The sequence below is a fragment of the Dendronephthya gigantea genome, unplaced genomic scaffold (assembly GCF_004324835.1).
Source record: "Dendronephthya gigantea isolate DGI-Jeju-01 unplaced genomic scaffold, DenGig_1.0 000007F, whole genome shotgun sequence".
NCBI classification, from domain to species: Eukaryota; Metazoa; Cnidaria; class Anthozoa; order Malacalcyonacea; family Nephtheidae; genus Dendronephthya; species Dendronephthya gigantea.
In genome coordinates, this window is record NW_021163017.1 from 2,230,456 (window position 1) to 2,249,798 (window position 19,343).

The window sequence follows — 19,343 nt, forward strand, 5'->3', positions numbered from 1 at the left end:
AGCACATCCGCACCCCGACGGTCGATGTCTGCCTCACTGGTGTTTCTTCATTCACGGATATAAACATGGCTGGTCCCGACGTTATGTAAACCCCGTCAGAGATGCATCCCTGTCTGGCGTAGTCGTAGTCGAGAAAGTCCTTTCTGTGACCTTCGCCGCTGGTGAAGATAAAATCTGGCCCGGAATCGGTTTCCCATCTTTGTAGCAGCCCTTTTAATGTATCGTGAACTGAGTTCATTGATTGCTGCATTGAAGATCCAAGCTTCTTTGCAGGCTGTCATTTTTGAATAAACAATGATTTTCCCACGAATAAACCACGATTTTCATGGGTTATTGCGAATAAATTATGATTCCCATGATCTGTCGCCAGGCAACAAGAAACGACGTGATTGACGCACGAAGATTGTATATTAAATATGAACAACATAATATTCACATACAACCACTTCAGACGTTTCCAGTTTGCCAGCTGTGAACATTGACTCCTTGAAGCTTGCCTTGCACATCATGAAACAACTATTAAACAACATATTGCACGTCTGGAGCATTTAATAAAGTTTTGTTACTATGCGGTCGCTATTTCTTGCATCGTTAAATCAACAAATTTGAATCTGCCAACGTCACTGACAACGATAAATTACAAATATGCATTCAAAGTCGAACAAAGAATCTTTGATTGTGTCTATGGCCGCTCCATGAGGCGGCCAAAATGGTCAGACCAGTCATATTTTGAATCGTGATATAGCCACGTTGCAACGTATATGCCAATCTTGCAAGTGTGTCGTAATGATGTCTTTGAAGCGACACAAAAAGAAGTTCGTGTTATTGATCTTCTTTATATTTTTGTTTCTTTCCATGCTATCGTATATTTTTAACAATTTTGAGCAATCCACTTCGACAAGACCGCCAAGAGCGATTCATTCTTCTTCTATGAAGTTAAAAACGAACGAAGTCTCATTAAATGCCTCAAAATCGCCGATTGACATGATCAACGATTACTATCCTTTTTTGGATTTTAGATTCGTTCATCCCGACATTTCGCCGAAAGTTGACGTAACGCAGAACATATTTATGATAATATTAGTCAATTCTGCCGCAAAGGGAATCAAGTACCGCCAACGTCGCGAAGCTATTCGTCAAACATGGGGAAGTACGGGTAATTGCGAACAACTTAAAGCATTGGGAGATGGAAGACTGAAAGATCTAAGATGGTTGTTGGTGTTTGTTGTTGGAAAATCAGGACCGGGAACGCGTGACGATGAATTAAATGAAGCTGAAGCCAGACGGTACAATGATATGTTGATAGGCAATATCATTGAAAACTACAGGAATAACATTATCAAACTCTACATGGGTCATCTTTGGGCGAACAAATTTGATGTAAAATATACCATGAAAACAGACGATGATGTTTATGTGCGTATACCTCGCGTGTTGGAGTATCTTGTGAATGCTAAACTTCCGAGACCCTTCTACGGAGGACATTCTTACCCACCACGTTATAATGTAAATCGTGAAGTTGGTCACAGATGGGCAATTAGTTACAAGTACTATGAAGAAAAGCGATTCCCAACGTTCATAACCGGGGCATTTTGCATCTTATCCAGTGATCTTCTAAACAAATTATTTAACTATGTCCATATACGAAAACCATTCCACATAGATGATGCGTACGTTGGGGTTGCCATGCGAGATCTTGGAGTAAAGCCAACTAACATCATTTCGTTTCATTTAATAAACGCAATGCGAAGGTATGTAGCATCTTTCAAAGACTGTGAGATCTTCAGTTGGAATGCTTTCGGACATTCTTTGGATCCACGATCAATTAAAGAACTTCATGTTCGCGTGCAGACTCTTGTGTGTAAGAATACCACTTTGAATATTGAGGATCATCGTTGCAGAAATAATTCAAATTAATTTGTTGCATTTGACTTAAGTTCTACAGTATACTATATAACCAGGGAGCAGCGTGGCAGCGTCTTCAAACAACTTAGCATCAAATCTGGTATAACAACTGCCTAAAATAGACAAAACACTTCTCGACGTTTCGACCTGAGGGCCTTCGTCAGGAGAGTTAGTCATACTATAGCTCCTGACAAAGGCGCTCCGCTCGAAACGTCGAGGAGTGTTTTGTCTATTTTAGGCAGTTCATACACACTAAATCTAATACACAAATTCTTTCTTTAATTTTTTAAATGTTTTGCTTTTTCGTCTATATTAAAACCGATGTATTTGTTCTGCGCATATATTCTGCGCATAACAATGTTTGTTTTCGTATTTTCTTCTGGTATTTTGAAGAAAACATAAAGCGAAGCTTGTAAATAAACCGTTATTTAAAACTTTATATATTTGTAAATATAGGAAAAGAGAGAAGTAGCGACGACAAATAGCGTCGCCATATCGTGTCCTTATTCAACAAATAAATTCTTGAAGCATTCCTCTTAGCATAAAATATTGCTTTTTTTCTAGCAGCCTTCTACCAGCCTGACCACGATTATCATGTAGCACTCAGATTGAACTTTCTACCGCTTTTACATCTATTTGACTGAGTGCGAACGCTTCATGAAGAGGGCCACACCATTTTAGCTTATTTCGTATATAACCTTAAAATAGCTGTACAAAGTATTTGAACCCTCTAGTCTTAAGCATATTAAACTAGAATATTCTATATAAGCCGATGAGTCAACGCTGCTGAATTTCTTACGAAAAAGTTTGGCATGGCGTTTGCTAGCGGTGGTAAATGGACGTTGGGAAATCATGGCAGACGAAGAGTGGAACTCTACTTCGAAGGAAAGATGAGTACAGAGTTACGAATTAACGTTTTCATACAAAGCAAAAGCATCGACAATAGTGCTAAGTCCTTGTTGGACTTTGACCAGTCACTCGAGAAATTACTGACCGTGATTTCGACACAAAATCGGTTAATGACTGTAATGGTCGGTTGGACAAGCTATGAAATCTTTCTACAGATGATGAAAATGACTTTATAAAGAACTTAGCGGGCAGCCTGAATTCGAAACTTTGCGAAGAAGATTCTCCTTCGGAAGTTTTTAATTGTTCGAGAAGCCATCTGAGCAGTCATCCGAGCCGTGCGATGCAAATTTGCCTGTTGGGCCGCCCTCGTTTGATAAATTAGCAAGTAAGACAATAGATACATATCTATTCTCAGGAGTATAGACAATGACAACTCTAAATGTGATTTTATCTATGCTTCTGAAATTAACATGTTGAAGTGTGATCTTGACCGACTTGCTAATAATGTGGCAACGAGACTTGACGATATCACACTTGAGATAAATGCCATAAAAAATGATAAACCCTTCTCAATAGTGACCTTAGAAGGAGTGATCAATGATCTAAAAGAAGAAAAGCTAACTATACCGAAAGAACGTAGAACTTCGGGAGTAACATCAACATAAATAACACTATATTGCATTTGAGAGAAGCAAATAAGCAGTTAGAAAATAAGAAAGCAAGTCTCTTGACTGTGGTTAAAATACTACAAGATGACTTTAATCAACAGCGTATTCATGAGGCGAAGACAAGTGACGTTGCCACTGGTGCTACCGAGGGAGAGAATACAAAAAAACTTGAAACCAAATATCAAAGCAAGACATCGTCTACCACACCTCAGGATGTAGGACCGGCTATCCCGGCCAAGAAAGATTTCTTCCCATTGGGTGTAGAGGAAGCCATCAATGTTCCTGCTGAAATAAATTAATCAGATCTAAGTCCAAATGATCATCGACAGAAGGAAAATATATCTGGAAAGAAACAAAATATCGCCATTGTTGGAGACTCAATGATCAAGAATATCAACCCTCGTAAGCTATCACGTAGACGAGTTAATAAATTCACCTTTCCAGGCGAAAGAGCGGAGGGAATTGCGTCTGAAGTAAAGAATATAAATCTTCAGTCACATCCTACTCATGTTATCATACACGCTAGGACGAATAATCTACCAACTGACACAGGTGAACAGTGCATGTATAAAGAACATCAAATAAGGTTTCTGTTCTAATATTAAACAAAATTTTCCTAAGGCTAAATTAAGTGTTTCAAGTATCATTTTAAGGAATGATATCAGTGAAGTATCGAGTAAAATGCAACAAGTAAATGAAGATCTAAAACGTTTATGTAATGAATCTGGCTATTCCTTTATTGACAATGCGGTCATGCATGCATTGATGAGTCTGGACTTTATAATAACAGTAGATTGCATCTGAACGCCAAAGGATCTGCTTTACTAGATACTCGTTTTATTAAATTTTTAACGCCTCATAAACAATAAAACAAACGACCAGTAGAAAGCTATGTATGGTCTCAAAATTTTCTCAGAGATCTGTGCAATCTAGTTGCCTTAACTCAAACATCTGTGACGCAGAGAAGGCGAACTTGTTAAATGATAATTACCCCAACGTTAATTGCGATAGTAATGTATTGTACCCTTAAAGTAAATTGCTAATTAAAAAGGGTTTAGAATTGCCAGCTTAAACATAAATAATACTGCAGGGGTGGATCCAGCACTAGTGCACTAATTTGCATGACACAAGAAAACTGCTCAAAATAGGCATTTTGTTTTGTAATGCAAATTAGTGCACTAGTGCTGGATCCCCACCCTGAATAATAGTCTTTTGAAACATATTTATGAACTTCGAGTGACTTTAGAAAAAAGTACATTGGATGTCCTAGCTATAAATGCATGAGTCTAAAATAGATGACTCTATAATAGATGACTCTGATAAATACTAGGAATAAATACTAGGATTTGCTATGTACCGGAAAAATCGTAATAGATATTTAAGGGGGGGGGGGGGGTGTCGTGTCCGAAATAATTGATTCTTTCTATCCTTAATAATGGAACAGCCTCTTGTCTTCGAGAATTCTCTGCACGAAGCAGTAATGAAAATGACTATCACCTTAAGTGCTATGTATGATAGAGATCTCTCACTTCTAAAACCCAAGAAAGAATTTCTCAAAAGTCAAAAGAAGCTTTAGATATAGTGGAATAGTCTTTCTTGCTGAGGCTAAGTCTGCTCATTCAGCTAGTATATTGTTTCAAAAAGACTTATTTAAATTTCGTTGTAAATAATATTTGTTTAGTTTGTGTGCATGTTAATTAGTTGTTTTATTTCTTTTTTGGATTCTTTTTTTTATACCTGTAAATAGTTAAATAGACGCCCCTCACGAAAACCAGCTATATAGCTGATGAGATTAGCGTCTTAAAAGAAATTAAATACATACATATACATATATACAAACAAATGAATTACACAGTCATGCACAAATACATGTATGCGAACATGCCATTCATAATTGGCAGAACAATCTGGTAACAAGTCTGAAAGTGCAATCGGACTTGCTACAACAAACATCCAAACTTGTTACAACAAACTAGAGCAAGCAGTGCGAACAAATCTTGTTGCAAGCTTGTGAACAGACTTGTAACAATTCTACCGCAGACTTTTTACAACTTGTGCGTTTTTACGCGTGTAGTGGTATGTTGAATTCTAAGCGTTGTGTATTGTCACAAATAAAAGTAAATCCACATAATTAACAGAGAATTAAACGGTTGGGAAATTTTCGGTCGTTAATTTTCCACAAGTCAGCAGCATCAACATTTGTGGCGGAAAGGGGGTGCGATTTATGATTTGAAAGTATATTTTCAGTGTATTTTCAATGATGTCAACTGTTGAGATTTTCACCATGAGCGTAAGACAAAGTTTTAAAACACAGGGTAAATTTTTTGCACGGGTTTATTCTTTATTGTTATTCTCAAATTTTTACTGGGTATACATGCATGGTATTAAATGCTAATGCATATATACTATTATTACTAATATAACTAAACTACGCTATTCCAAGTAACTATATGTTATTCCAAGTATCAAATATTGAATTTAGTATGAATTAAGTTTGCATTCAAGGACAGGCCATCCAGCTGACGCCAAGTTGATAGGTGATAGACTTATCCCATGGCTTGAACCTTATCTTGAATCCATCAGTTGTTCCATTTTCCACCACGTCTTGTTGATTGTACACATGGGTCTGTCATGGGAATTGTAAAATTCCAGCCATAAGTTCGCGGCTAATTTGAATTTCAAAGGTGTCTGTTTTTTTATACTCACCCTGTATATCTCCATGCATGCTATGCCGTCATCTTAGGATAGAATTGCACATCTGGGGCCGGTTGTTCGAAAGGCGTTTAGTCGGTGGATAAGTTCAACTAGAAAACAAAATGATCTATTTATTAAACAACTAAGCTAAAATATTTCGATGTAAATAGTTAAATCTTCAATGTAAGTGCGATATTTAACGCACAAGATGCAGGCTAAACCATTCACAACATCTGTGAGAGTGTTTTTGAAATTTGGCTTATATCCACCGTTTAAGTTAAACGCCTTTCGAACAACCGGCCCCTGGGGTGTATATTCTAAAGACGTTTTTGGCTATTCGGCTACTATATTTCACCATTGAGATCTTTAAAAACAATAAATTATAATTTACCAACGATAATAGTCTAAATAGTGAACATGCACAATTCAACGAGAACGAACGACTATGCAGTTATGTTAATAAGTGTTATGTTAATATAAAACAAAACACATTTGTACCAAACTGCTTGTACACATTTATAAATACATAATTACAAAGATCTTAATTTTGCATAATGCAAATAATGTCGAAATGACATTCAACCCGGCATTACACATTTGATGTTAGGACTTAGGCTAAGACAGTCTGTCTTAGGGTTTCGGTTTATACGTTTACGGGTAGCGATATTTTACTCAATGAATTTCTCTGTAATTTTTCACATGTTTAATCATGCAATTTTTGTTTGGCTCGACCTTTTACAAATAAATTGAATAGCCATGCCATAATTATGCTGTGTTTTCTTTGGGGATTCATCACTATTTACATTCATACGGTTTAAGTGTTTTCAAAGCAACACAACTTCTTTCTGAGATTGATGACTTAAGCCGGTTTTCCACTAGCGATATTTTTCGCGCGAAGCGACATTTTACTTTTGTCTCTGAGCTCTCAACTGCAACCATTTGCAACAAATTGCTCAAATACAAAGGAATAAAGTCGCTTCGCGCGAAAAATATCGCTAGTGGAAAACCAGCTTAAGAAGAAACCGCGACTGCTTTGCACTTGATGACTAATTGTTGACAGTTTTATTCAATTTTTTTTCTGTATATTTACGTGCGATTAGAGCAAGTATTGAAATATCGTTAGAAAACTACATACTGTAATATTGAACGATGAGATAAACCCTTTGCAATCATCCGCCTTGTTAATTGAGAGTTTCAACAAATTGGTATACCAATATAGCAAATATACCAAAATTATACTCCTTTCTTCGTTTCCTAACCTTACAACTTGACGAGGAGGCATTGTCCGTAGCAAAGTCAACGACTTCAAAGCTTTTTGCAGAATATTTTAAAAGCATTTAATTACATAGCAAGCAAAGGGCTATCTGGGTTTGAAATCTTACATAATATTTGTTCCTTGTCAGTGAATTGTTTATGCTAATCGGCTTGGAACGAAATAAAATTATCACATTCGTCTAAGTGCTTGTCGAATATTCATATTTAAGGCATTTAAGGTCTCATCCAGTAGCCACGCGAGTTTAAACGAGTGCAGACAACTGAGTCGCTCGGTTAATGAGGCTACTCGTTCGTTCTCGTTGAATTGTGCATGTTCACTAATATGCGCATTCAAAGTCCTACAAAGAATCCCGCTTTGATTGTGCATGATAATTTTTAACATGCATGCACGCAAGCTAGCGCATGCAATCACGTAGATTCATTAAATACTTCGTTTGCGCGCTGAAAGAGACTGGACGAACTGTTGTCCGTGAGAAAAAAATAGCACAACCGCACCCCTACGGTCGATGTCTGCCTCTCTGGTGTTTCTTCATTCACGGATATAAACATGCCTGGTCCTGACGTGTTGTAAACCCCGCCAGAGATGCATCCCTGTCTGGCGTAGTCGTAGTCGAGAAAGTCTTTTCTGTGACCTTCGCCGCTGGTGAAGATAAAAAACTGGCCCGGAATCGGTTTCCCATCTTTATAGCAGCCCTTTTAATGTATCGTGAATCTGAGTTAATTGATTGCTGCATTGAAGATCCAAGCTTCTTTGCAGGCTGTCATTTTTGAATAAACCATGATTTTCCCACGAATAAACCACAATTTTCATGGGTTATTGCGAATAAATTATGATTCCCATGATCTGTCGCCAGGCAACAAGAAATCACGTGATTGATTTTGACCAATCGTGTGAGTAGATTTAGGCCATTGCACGAAGATTGTATATGAAATATGAACAACATAATATTCACATACAACCACTTTAGATGTTTCCAGTTTGCCAGCTGTGAACATTGACTCCTTGAAGCTTGCCTTGCACATCATGAAACAACTATTCAACAACATATTACACGTCTGGAGCATTTAATAAAGTTTTGCTGCTATGCGGTCGTTATATCTTGCATCGTTAAATCAACAACTGATTTTAATCTGCCAACGTCACTGACAACGATAAATTACAAATATGCATTGAAAGTCGAACAAAGAGTCTTTGATTGTGCCTACGGTTGCTCTATAAAGCGGCCAAAATGGTCAGACCAGTCATATTTTGAATCGTGATATAGCCACGTTGCAACGTATATGCCAATCTTGCAAGTGTGTCGTAATGATGTCTTTGAAGCGACGCAAAAAGAAGTTCGTGTTATTGATCTTCTTTATATTTTTGTTTCTTTCCATGCTATCGTATATTTCTAATAATTTTGGGCAATCCACTTCGACAAGACCGCCAAGAGCGATTCATTCTTCTTCTATGAAGTTAAAAACGAACGAAGTCTCACCAAAAGAATCGCCAATTGACATGGTCAACGATTACTATCCTTTTTTGAATTTTAGATTCGTTAATCCCGACATTTCGCCGAAAGTTGACGAAACGCGGAACATATTTATGATAATATTAGTCAATTCTGCCGCAAAGAACCGCCAACGCCGCGAAGCTATCCGTCAAACATGGGGAAGTACGGGTAATTGCGAACAACTTACAGCATTGGGAGATGGAAGACTGAAAGATCTAAGATGGTTGTTGGTGTTTGTTGTTGGAAAAGCAGGACCGGGAACACCTGACGATGAATTAAATGAAGCTGAAGCCAGACGGTACAATGATATCTTGATAGGCAATATCACTGACAACTACATTAATAACATTATCAAACTCTACATGGGTCATCTTTGGGCGAACAAATTTGATGTAAAATATACCATGAAAACAGACGATGATGTTTATGTGCGTATACCTCGCGTGTTGGAGTATCTTGTGAATGCTAAACTTCCGAGACCCTTCTACGGAGGACATTCTCACACACCACGTTATAATGTAAATCGTGGAGTTGGTCACAGATGGGCAATGAGTTACAAGTACTATGAAGAAGAGCGATTCCCAACGTTCATAACCGGGGCATTTTGCATCTTATCCAGTGATCTTTTAAACAAATTATTTAACTATGTCCATATACGAAAACCATTCCACATAGATGATGCCTACGTTGGGGTTGCCATGCGAGATCTTGGAGTAAAGCCAACTAACATCATTTCGTTTCATCAAATAAACAAAATGCGAAGGTATGTAGCATCTTTCAAAGACTGTGAGATCTTCAGTTGGAATGCTTTCGGACATTCTTTGGATCCACGATCAATTAAAGAACTTCATGTTCGCGTGCAGACTCTTATGTGTAAGAATACCACTTTGGATATTGAGGATCATCGTTGCAGAAAGAATGCGAATTAATTTGTTGCATTTGACTTAGGTTCGACAGTATATACAATATAACCAGGGAGCAGCGTGGCAGCGTCTTCAAACAACTTAGCATCAAATCTGGTATAACAACTGCCTAAAATGGACAAAACACTTCTCGACATTTCGACCTGAGGGCCTTCGTCAGGAGAGTTAGTCATACTATAGCTCCTGACGAAGGCGCTCAGCTCGAAACGTCGAAGAGTGTTTTGTCTATTTTAGGCAATTCATACACACTAAATCTAATGCACAAATTCTTTCTTTAATTTTTTAAATGTTTTGCTTTTTCGTCTATATTAAAACGGATGTATGTGTTCTGCGCATATATTTTGCGCATAACAATGTTTGTTTTCATATTTTCTTCTCGTTCTCGTTCGACCGGGTGTGATGAATATGCTTATTTTATATTATATTGTGAAGAAAACATAAAGCGAAGCTTGTGAATAAACCGTTATTTAAAACTTTATATATTTGTAATTATAGAACAAGCGAGAAAGTAGCGACGACAAATAGCGTCGCCATCTCGTGTCCTCATTCAACAAATAAATTCTTGAAGCATTCCTCTTAGCATTAAATATTGCTTTTTTTCTAGCAGCCTTCTACCAGCCTGACCACGATTATCATGTAGCACTCCAAACTTTTTCCTAAGAAATTCAGCGGCCTTGACTCATCGGCTTATATTGAATATTCTAGTTTAATATGCTTTAGAGAGTTCAAATACTTTGTACAGCTATTTTGAGGTTATACGAAATAAGCTAAAATGGTGTGGCTCCCTTGATGACTTAAAAGCGTTCGCACTCAGTCAAATAGATGTAAAAGCGGTTGAAAGTTCAATCTGCATGGCGTTCGCCTAGCAGTGGTAAATGGACCTTTGGAAATTACATGGCAGACGAAGAGTGGAACTCTACTTCGAAGGAGAGATGAGTACAGAGTTACGAATTAACGTTTTCATACAAAGCAAAAGCATCGACAATATACAGGGTGTCCCAAAAAAAACGAAAACTATTGAAATCACCCATAACAATGTAATTGTTAGAGTTTGAATGCCTAAGCACTCTGTTGGGACCCACAAATGTGTAAATGTTTGCCATAAGTATTTTTATGCATGCATATGCAGTAAAATTTGCTCGTACGCGAAAATGATTTTTATTAACAATATTTAAATGTGCATCTCAATCACCATGACCTTCGACATGTCCCCTTTCTGTAGCAACACAAAGCATTTAGCATTTTACTGAGTTGCATTAAATCCCCACGGGCTAAAATTCGTGCACACGGCATTCAAATTTTAACAATGAGTGATTTCAATACCCTTGGACTTTTTTTTTTGGGACACGGGGACTTTTTTTTGGGACACCCTGTACAGGGTGTCCCAAAAAAAAGTCCCCGCTATTGAAATAAAGCTTTTGTTGGAATTTGAATGCATGATCAACGCAGTATTGTGTAAATAGCATATTTATTAGGTTGAGGCATTCAAATAAAGCGTCTTGCTTTTAATTGCGTTTATCATAATATTAAGGCAATCAGATTCGAACAAAGGCTTGATTTCAATAGAGGGGACATTTTTTTGGGACACCCTGTACAGTGCTAAGCCCTTGTTGGACTTTGAGCATTCAGTCGAGAAATTACTGACCGTGATTTCGACACAAAATCGGTTAATGACTGTAATGGTCGATTGGACAAGCCAGGAATTCTTTCTACAGATGATGAGAATGACTTTATAAAGAACTTAGCGGGCAGCCAGAATTCGAAACTTTGCGAAGACGATTCTCCTTCGGAAGTTTTTAATTGTTCGAGGAGCCATATGAGCAGTCATCCGAGCCGTGCGATGCAAATTTGCCTGTTGGGCCGCCCTCATTTGATAAATTAGCAAGTAAGACAATAGATACATATCTATTCTTAGAAGTATAGACAATGACAATTCTAAGACCCCCTTTACACTAAAGCAAAAGTTTCCGGATTCATCACGAAAGCGGAATGTTTTAGTACCGGATTCATGTGGCTGTTTACACATGCAGCAACGAATCCGATAGAAAATGTACTCGGTTTTAAGCCGTATCCGAAAACTTTGAATTCGTAAAAATTTGCGGAAACTTCGTATCCAGAAACATTTGAATCCGGAAAATTTTCTTGTGTAAACGCTTTGTGCGATGAATCCGAAGAAATTCAATATGACGACCAAACAATTTTCCAAGAACAAGTAATGTGAGTGTAAACGGACAAATCCGCAAACAGAGACAACTAAAGTGTAGTGTAAACACCTGACGAATCCGATACATGTGTGTAACAATGAATCCGGATAATTTTGCAAATCCGGAAACTTTCGTTCTATGTAGTGTAAACGGGGTCTAAATGTGATTTTATCTATGCTTCTGAAATTAACATGTTGAAGTGTGATCTTGACCGACTGCTAATAATGTGGCAACTAGACTTGACGATATCACACTTGAGATAAATGTCATAAAAGAGGATAATAAAACCCTTCTCAATAGTAACCTTAGAAGGAGTGATCAATGATTTAAAGCAAGAAAAGCTAAACTATACCAAAAGAACGTAGAACTTTAGGAGTAACATCAACATAAATAACACTATATTGCATTTGAGAGAAGCAAATAAGCAGCAGAAAATGAGAAAGCAAGTCTCTTGACTGTGGTTAAAATACTACAAGATGACTTTAATCAACAGCGTATTCATGAGGCAAAGACAAGTGACGTTGTCACTGGTGCTACCGAGGGAGAGAATACAAAAAAAAACTTGAAACCAAATATCAAAGCAAGACATCGTCTACCACATCTCAGGATGTAGGAGCCGCTATCCCGACCAAGAAAAGTTTCTCCCCATTGGGTGTAGAGGAAGTCATCAATGTTCCTGCTGAAATAAATGAATCAGATCTAAGTCCAAATGATCATCGACAGAAGGAAAATATATCTGGAAAGAAACAAAATATTGCCATTGTTGGAGCCTCAATGATCAAGAATATCAAACCTCGTAAGCTATCACGTAGACGATTTAATAAATTAACCTTTCCAGGCGAAAGAGCGGAGGAAATTGCATCTGAAGTAAAGAATATAATTCTCCAGTCACATCCAACTCATGTTATCATGCACGCCGGGACGAATAATCTACCAACTGACACAGGTGAACAGTGTATAAAGAACATCAAATAAGGTTTCTGCTCTAATATTAAACAAAATTTTCCTAAAACTAAATCAAGTGTTTCAAGTATCATTTTAAGGAATGATATCAGTGAAGTATCGAGTAAAATGCAACAAGTAAATGAAGATCTAAAACGTTTATGTAATGAATCTGGCTATTCCTTTATTGACAATGCGGTCATGCATGCATTGATGAGTCTGGACTTGATAATAACAGTAGATTGCATCTGAACGCCAAAGAATCTGCTTTACAAGATACTCGTTTTATTAAATTTGATAAACAATTAAACAAACGACCAGTAGAAAGCTATATATGGTCTCAAAATTTTCTCAGAGATCTGTGCAATCTAGTTGCCTTAACGCAAACATCTGTGACGCAGAGAACGCGAACTTAGCGTCTTAAAATAAATTTAAATACAAACATATACATACATACATACAAGTGAATTACACAGCCATGCACAAATACATGTATGCGAACATGCCATTCATATTTGGCAGAACAATCTCGTAATAAGTCTGAAAGTGCAATCGGACTTGCTACAAGTTGTTAACAGCTTGTTCCAAACTTGTTACAACAAATTCGAGCAAGCAGTGCGAACAAATCTTGTTGCAAGCTTGTGAACAGACTTGTAACAATTCTGCCGCAGACTTGTTACAACTTGTGCGTTTTTACGCTTGTTGTAGTATGTTGAATTCTAAGCGTTGCATATTGTCACAAATAAAAGCAAATTCACATAATTAACAGAAAATCAAACGGTTGGGAAATTTTAGGTCTTTAATTTTCCACAAGTCAGCAGCATTAACATTTGTGGCGGAGAGGGGGTGCGATTTATGATTTGATAGTATATTTTCAGTGTATTTTCAATGATGTCAACTGTTGAGCTTTTCTCCATGAGCGTAAGACAAAGTTTCAAAACACAGCGTGAATTTTTTGCACAGGTTTAGCCTTTATTGTTTTTCTCAAATTTTAACTGGGTATACATGATATTAAATGCTAATGCATGCATACACTATTATTACTAATACATCTAAACTACGCTATTCCAAGTAACTATATGTTATTCCAAGTATCAAATATTGAATTTAGTATGAATTAAGTTTGCATTCAAGGACAGGCCATCCAGCTGACGCCAAGTTGATAGGTGATAGACTTATCCCATGGCTTGAACCTTATCTTGAATCCATCAGTTGTTACACTTTCTATTGCGGAATAAACGCGAACATTGGTATTTTTGTATGTGTCGATCAGGGTATAGCCCATCGTCACCTTTGGCCGTGCCTGAAAGGGGTTAGTGAAATTGACAGAAACAAGCTGCCCGGTAACTCCAAAGCAATCTCTGGCAGGAGTTGTGCAATACTTTGAGCGAGCATATCCACTTTCACCTAAATGAAATATTTTGTGTCAACACGACTCAAATTTGCACTGAAATAACATGCATGACGAATAAAATGCTATAGTATTGTTTAATTTTTTGGGTATAAATTAAATGTACTTGCTATAAGAGACCTGTTTTGAAAAGTTGGGCACTTTCATACTTTTGCATGTGAAGCACCGTACTTCAACTATATTATTTCACTGGAACTCGCTCCAGCTTTTGTAAAAAAAATACAACTCTAGCACAATTTAAATTCAAGGTAACTGAATATAGCGATATGCTTTTGGTTCATAATTTCCAAAGCTAAGAGTACTTGAGAACTCGAATCTATACAAATGGAATAATTAATAGTTCTCGTTGTCCATTACTTGATAGGTTTAATTGTTGCCTTAAGAAATGCTTCACACCCAGGGGCGGATCTAGGGGTAGTCACACCAATCACGCGACTAACGTAAAAATTCAGCACAAATTTAATTCAATGAAAGTGAAATAATATTTATTTTTCCGAACGCAGTCCAGTTGTAAATTTGCAGCGGCATAATTAATTTTCTGGTCGAATGAATTAAATTAACACTGATCTCTCTTGATGTCCCCGCTCTGAATTCAAATTTCAAACTGCACAATCGTGATCGTTCTGGAGGCTTGGCCTGATCGTTTCTGGTCAATCTGATTGGTTCATTCGGTGGTTTCCAAGGAGACAAAAATGGTGATCGTTTTGGAGGTTTGGTCTGATCGTTTTAGAGGTTGGTTATGGGCGTTTTTCATCAATCTGATTGGTCAGATCGATAGTTTCCATGGCGATACAAGTTGTGATCGTTTTGGAGGTTGGTCTGATCTTCATTTCTTATTGGCTGTTTAATTCCTGACCGATCACGACCGATCAAGCGATCAGACTCAGACTAGCCTCCCCCGCAGGCATTTCTTATATATTTATATTATGCATTTATATTAATTTGACCGTGAGTAATATCACCGATCATGACCGATCAGAGCCCGTGTTTTGCAGTCGAATGTATAGTTCTTTGAAAGGGAATTCAAAAGAAAAACAAGTATAGAGCAGTTTTAATGCCGGCGCTATATTCATGACACTATTAAATAACATGTCGAGAGATGGATGTTTTCGTATTAAATATACTCGCATGTGTTCGTCTGTTCGACGAATTGAGAAGTGTACTGTTATAAGGTAAATTATCCAATGTTGATGTTTATGTAAACTATACTGTGATAATACTATAAGTTCATATAAACAATGGTCCGATAATTTAAGTATGTTATTGTTAGCTTATATATTTTACCTAGGCTTTGAGGCTGCTGTTATTAGCATATATTTGCATTCGCCCGTCGCCCGTCAAATCGATTTAGAATTTCGAGCCTATTCATATTCTCATTTGTATTGATTATTCGCATCACCCAGATTCTTCTTGCTAGCATTGTATAGATTGTGAGCTAGTGTAATAATCTGTAATTTGCAGTTTGAAAGATTTAGAAAGCTATGGATATTTGCGAAATCATTATAATATATAAATATAAAGCAATTTCGCTTTGACCAAATTCAATGATAACGTAATAAACCTGTGTTCTTACATTTCACTAGACAATAACATTTTGAGCTGAAAATTTCTTGAGAGGTCTGTTCGAAGGGGTAAATTTCTACCATTATTGAGATTTGACTATTGCTATAAAAACATGCATTTTATACCCGCAAAACGTCCCTTTTTAAGCCTTCCATTTCAGTGCCTACACAATGTCAGTTTTGTGTGGCATTCAATATAGCTGTGCCCTAGGAATTTAGCAGACTTTAACCTGGCATTAAGCTTGGAAAGCCTCATAAATTTCGTAAACTGGCGGGGGGAGGACGATTGATGACGAAAATTGGCCTACGAAAATTTTGACTAACGTAAAAAAATTCCTAGATCCGCCCCTGTTCACACCGGAGTTAGACATCTGTGGCAGAGAGTCCATATTTAGCTAAAACTTTGCAAAATTGCCATGGATATTCTTTTTCGACAAAATTTTGGGAACATATTGTATAAAAACCGGTTTTTATTTGAAATGCAGTTTTACTGCGATTTCACTAAGAGGTGTGATGTCAAATTTCAATGCCACAGTTTTCTTTTTAAAACAACAAGACTTTGCTTTTAATGAATGTATATGCACGAGTTAGACACAATCGAATGCACTATAACTATTGTAGCAATAAGACTAGATAATTTATATATAATTTATAGAATTATATTAATAACTTACATGTGTCTAAATGAATCCCTCGTTTATCGAACTCGTCCATGCTCACCAAGCCGGCCGCTTCAAAACGGTTCTTGTCGTCAGTCTATACAGAACATAACCACTCACGATTACACCCTTGCTGGAACATGTTCAGTTGGTAGTCATTTTGAAAATCATATAATGTAAATTCATGTGGTGGAAGACGATATTACCATGCACATCAAAATTTGTAATATTAATGTAATAAAGCTAATCAAACGTGAAACATGTCGCAAAACCATACCTCAAAAGTCCGTTTGAAATCCAACACATTGGCAAACGTCTATTTTAAGGTAAGAAGATTAAATTATATTTCACTGTGACGCACAATGAAAACGTTTTTGTTTCATCTTTTTGTCTCCAAGCATGGTTGATGCATTTCACAGACATAGAGAATGACGAAACAAAATAAGGTACATATAGGAGCAAGCAAAGTTGATCAATGGATAGCCATGCCTACATGGTTTACTATCATGCTTACCAATGCAAACAATGCAACCAAAGTAGCCAGAAACAGCTTCATATCTAGACAGTAGATGATAAAAGTTGCATCAATGTGGTCATGCAGTTGCATGGTATTACAATATAACCAGATTATGAATTTCATATAATATACTTTACCGTATTTTCTTGAAATCAGCAGAGGTACTCAGTGCGACCAGAAAACGAAATGTAATGGAAATTGACTCGAACAGCCGGCCTTTTATACGTTTCATCCAATACGAATAATTTAGTTTCTGCACGCTTTGTGCGTAGGTTTCCCTGAGATGCTATATTAAGAGTGCTTTAACCACTTAACAACACTTCAACAATTGTTATGATTTAATTGAAGGAAGAGAAATAGGTAGGCCTAAAAAAGGGAAGTTTACTGTAAAAACAGTGTTACTGCAAAAACAGTAAAGAATTTAAAATTGGTTAACTCAGATATATTCATTTGAACTATTTGTTATTGATTGAAACTACTTGAAAAATGGTTGAACAAACGACCTTGACATATATATGGCTCTGGCCTCTCTGAGTCTCTGGCTAAGACTGGAAATCATAAAAAGAAGTACTATAAGTTTCATAAAAAGTCCACGTATATAGCTCTTTTATTTCTTTGAAAAAGCGATTCAGTCTCTTCTCGGAGTATATACAGTAGCTGGAAAATTTAAATTAGCGGAAGAGAAACGTTCCATCTGTAGGACTTCTATTTATTCAAAACGACGGATATGGTATAATATTCAAGGCGTTTAGAAAGGCTATAAACAATGTGTAATATATAAGACTATAAACAATATGTAAACCTATATGTATCTCCCTTTTTTCGTTCAGTCAAAAAAGCAATTCCCTTCTTGGAGTAAACCGTATACAGTATCTATAGAAAATTTAAATTAGCGGAAGAGAACGTTGGATCTATAGGACTTCTATTTAGTATTTATTCAACCTTTTGAGTAACAACCATGCACTTATGTTTTGCTGCGGATATGGTATAATATTCAAGATGCTTAAAAAAGGAACTGAACGCACTTTCACATGATAAAGAAATTATCACGCATTCACGCCCATGTGCTATTCATTTTATTCTCCGGTTAACACAAACATCTGTGCGCTGTTCTTTAGTAGGAATTTGCAAGCAGCATCAGCCAAACAGTATTACAAAAACACAACGATAAAAAATTAAATGACTTCTCTTGCATAATTTTCTCTATCAGTGTGAAGATGCATTCAGTTCCCTTTTCAAGAACCCTCAAATATCATACCATGTCCGGCAAAACACAAATGTCCCAAATAGTAGTCCTAGAGAACATTTCTCTTCCGCTATTTTGAACTTCTCGCCATGTAAAGAAATTTAAATTTTGCTATTTTGAATTACTCTCCATTTGTTTCTTGAAAAACGTACTTTACTTACTTGTTTTCTTGTCTACCTAACGCGCCAGACGCATATGATCTAGTATATATCGTTATTAAATGTATATCGTTATTAAGCATTGAATTGACTGAATGCATGTATAACGTAGCGTGTTTTTTAAAATAGTACTCGTAAAGTTGAACAGTTGAACTTTTGATTACAGATAGGACAAGATGGTTGTTATTTGACCGGCCAGATAGCTGGGCAGCGCCATACAATTGGAAGGGATTTTTCCATCGCTCTATATTTTCTCGTTGTTTGGTATAAATTTTTTTAAACCTTATAGACTTAGTATTCCTGAACTGGAGATCCTCTTTCATAACTTTTAGCTCCACGGTTAAAAAAATTCTGTGCGCTACGATGATGGCGCTATCCCGCTATCCAGATTTCGTACAAAAAGCCCCTGGGCATTATGTCGGCTCTTATCTTTCGGCTCACCCAAATACGGTAGTTTTAAAGAAAACGCTTTGAAATTCAAACTGAGTATTCGAAATTGTATAATTATAGGTTGTAGTAACACATATAGATGCATATGATCAAAACTTTCATGCATAAAAGTTTTCGTTTATCACAATATAGTTTTAGCGTTATGAGTTTTGGTGTTTTGAAGGAAGGCAGGGGCAATTGCTTCGCTAAATGTTATCATCTAACGCAATTGCTCTTAAAACAACTACAAAAGCAAGGATCTAAAGGAATAAATTTCAAAAATTTTCTCGCTCGACGCCAACCATGGTGGCACCTCATGAAGTCGGCGCCCCCCAAGTTGAACACTATTTCTACGCCCCTGAAATGAGAAACATATCATAGTGTTGTTATACTGGTAGTACATTGGAC

General features: G+C 36.8%; 2 protein-coding genes across 2 annotated transcripts; both read left to right on the plus strand.

Moving 5' to 3' along the window:
• The first annotated feature begins 411 nt into the window (after positions 1 to 411).
• On the plus strand, positions 412 to 2,437 carry LOC114516983 (UDP-GalNAc:beta-1,3-N-acetylgalactosaminyltransferase 1-like). The gene is made up of 2 exons (XM_028536612.1): positions 412 to 815; positions 1,020 to 2,437. Exons 1-2 carry the CDS (start codon positions 787 to 789, stop codon positions 1,915 to 1,917), a joined length of 927 nt encoding a protein of 308 aa, XP_028392413.1. The 5' UTR covers positions 412 to 786; the 3' UTR covers positions 1,918 to 2,437.
• A 5,632-nt stretch (positions 2,438 to 8,069) lies between these two features.
• Positions 8,070 to 10,379, plus strand: LOC114516984 (beta-1,3-galactosyltransferase 1-like). The gene is made up of 2 exons (XM_028536614.1): positions 8,070 to 8,726; positions 8,925 to 10,379. The coding sequence occupies exons 1-2, from the start codon at positions 8,698 to 8,700 to the stop codon at positions 9,811 to 9,813; spliced, it is 918 nt and encodes a 305-aa protein (XP_028392415.1). The 5' UTR covers positions 8,070 to 8,697; the 3' UTR covers positions 9,814 to 10,379.
• Positions 10,380 to 19,343: the final 8,964 nt, after the last annotated feature.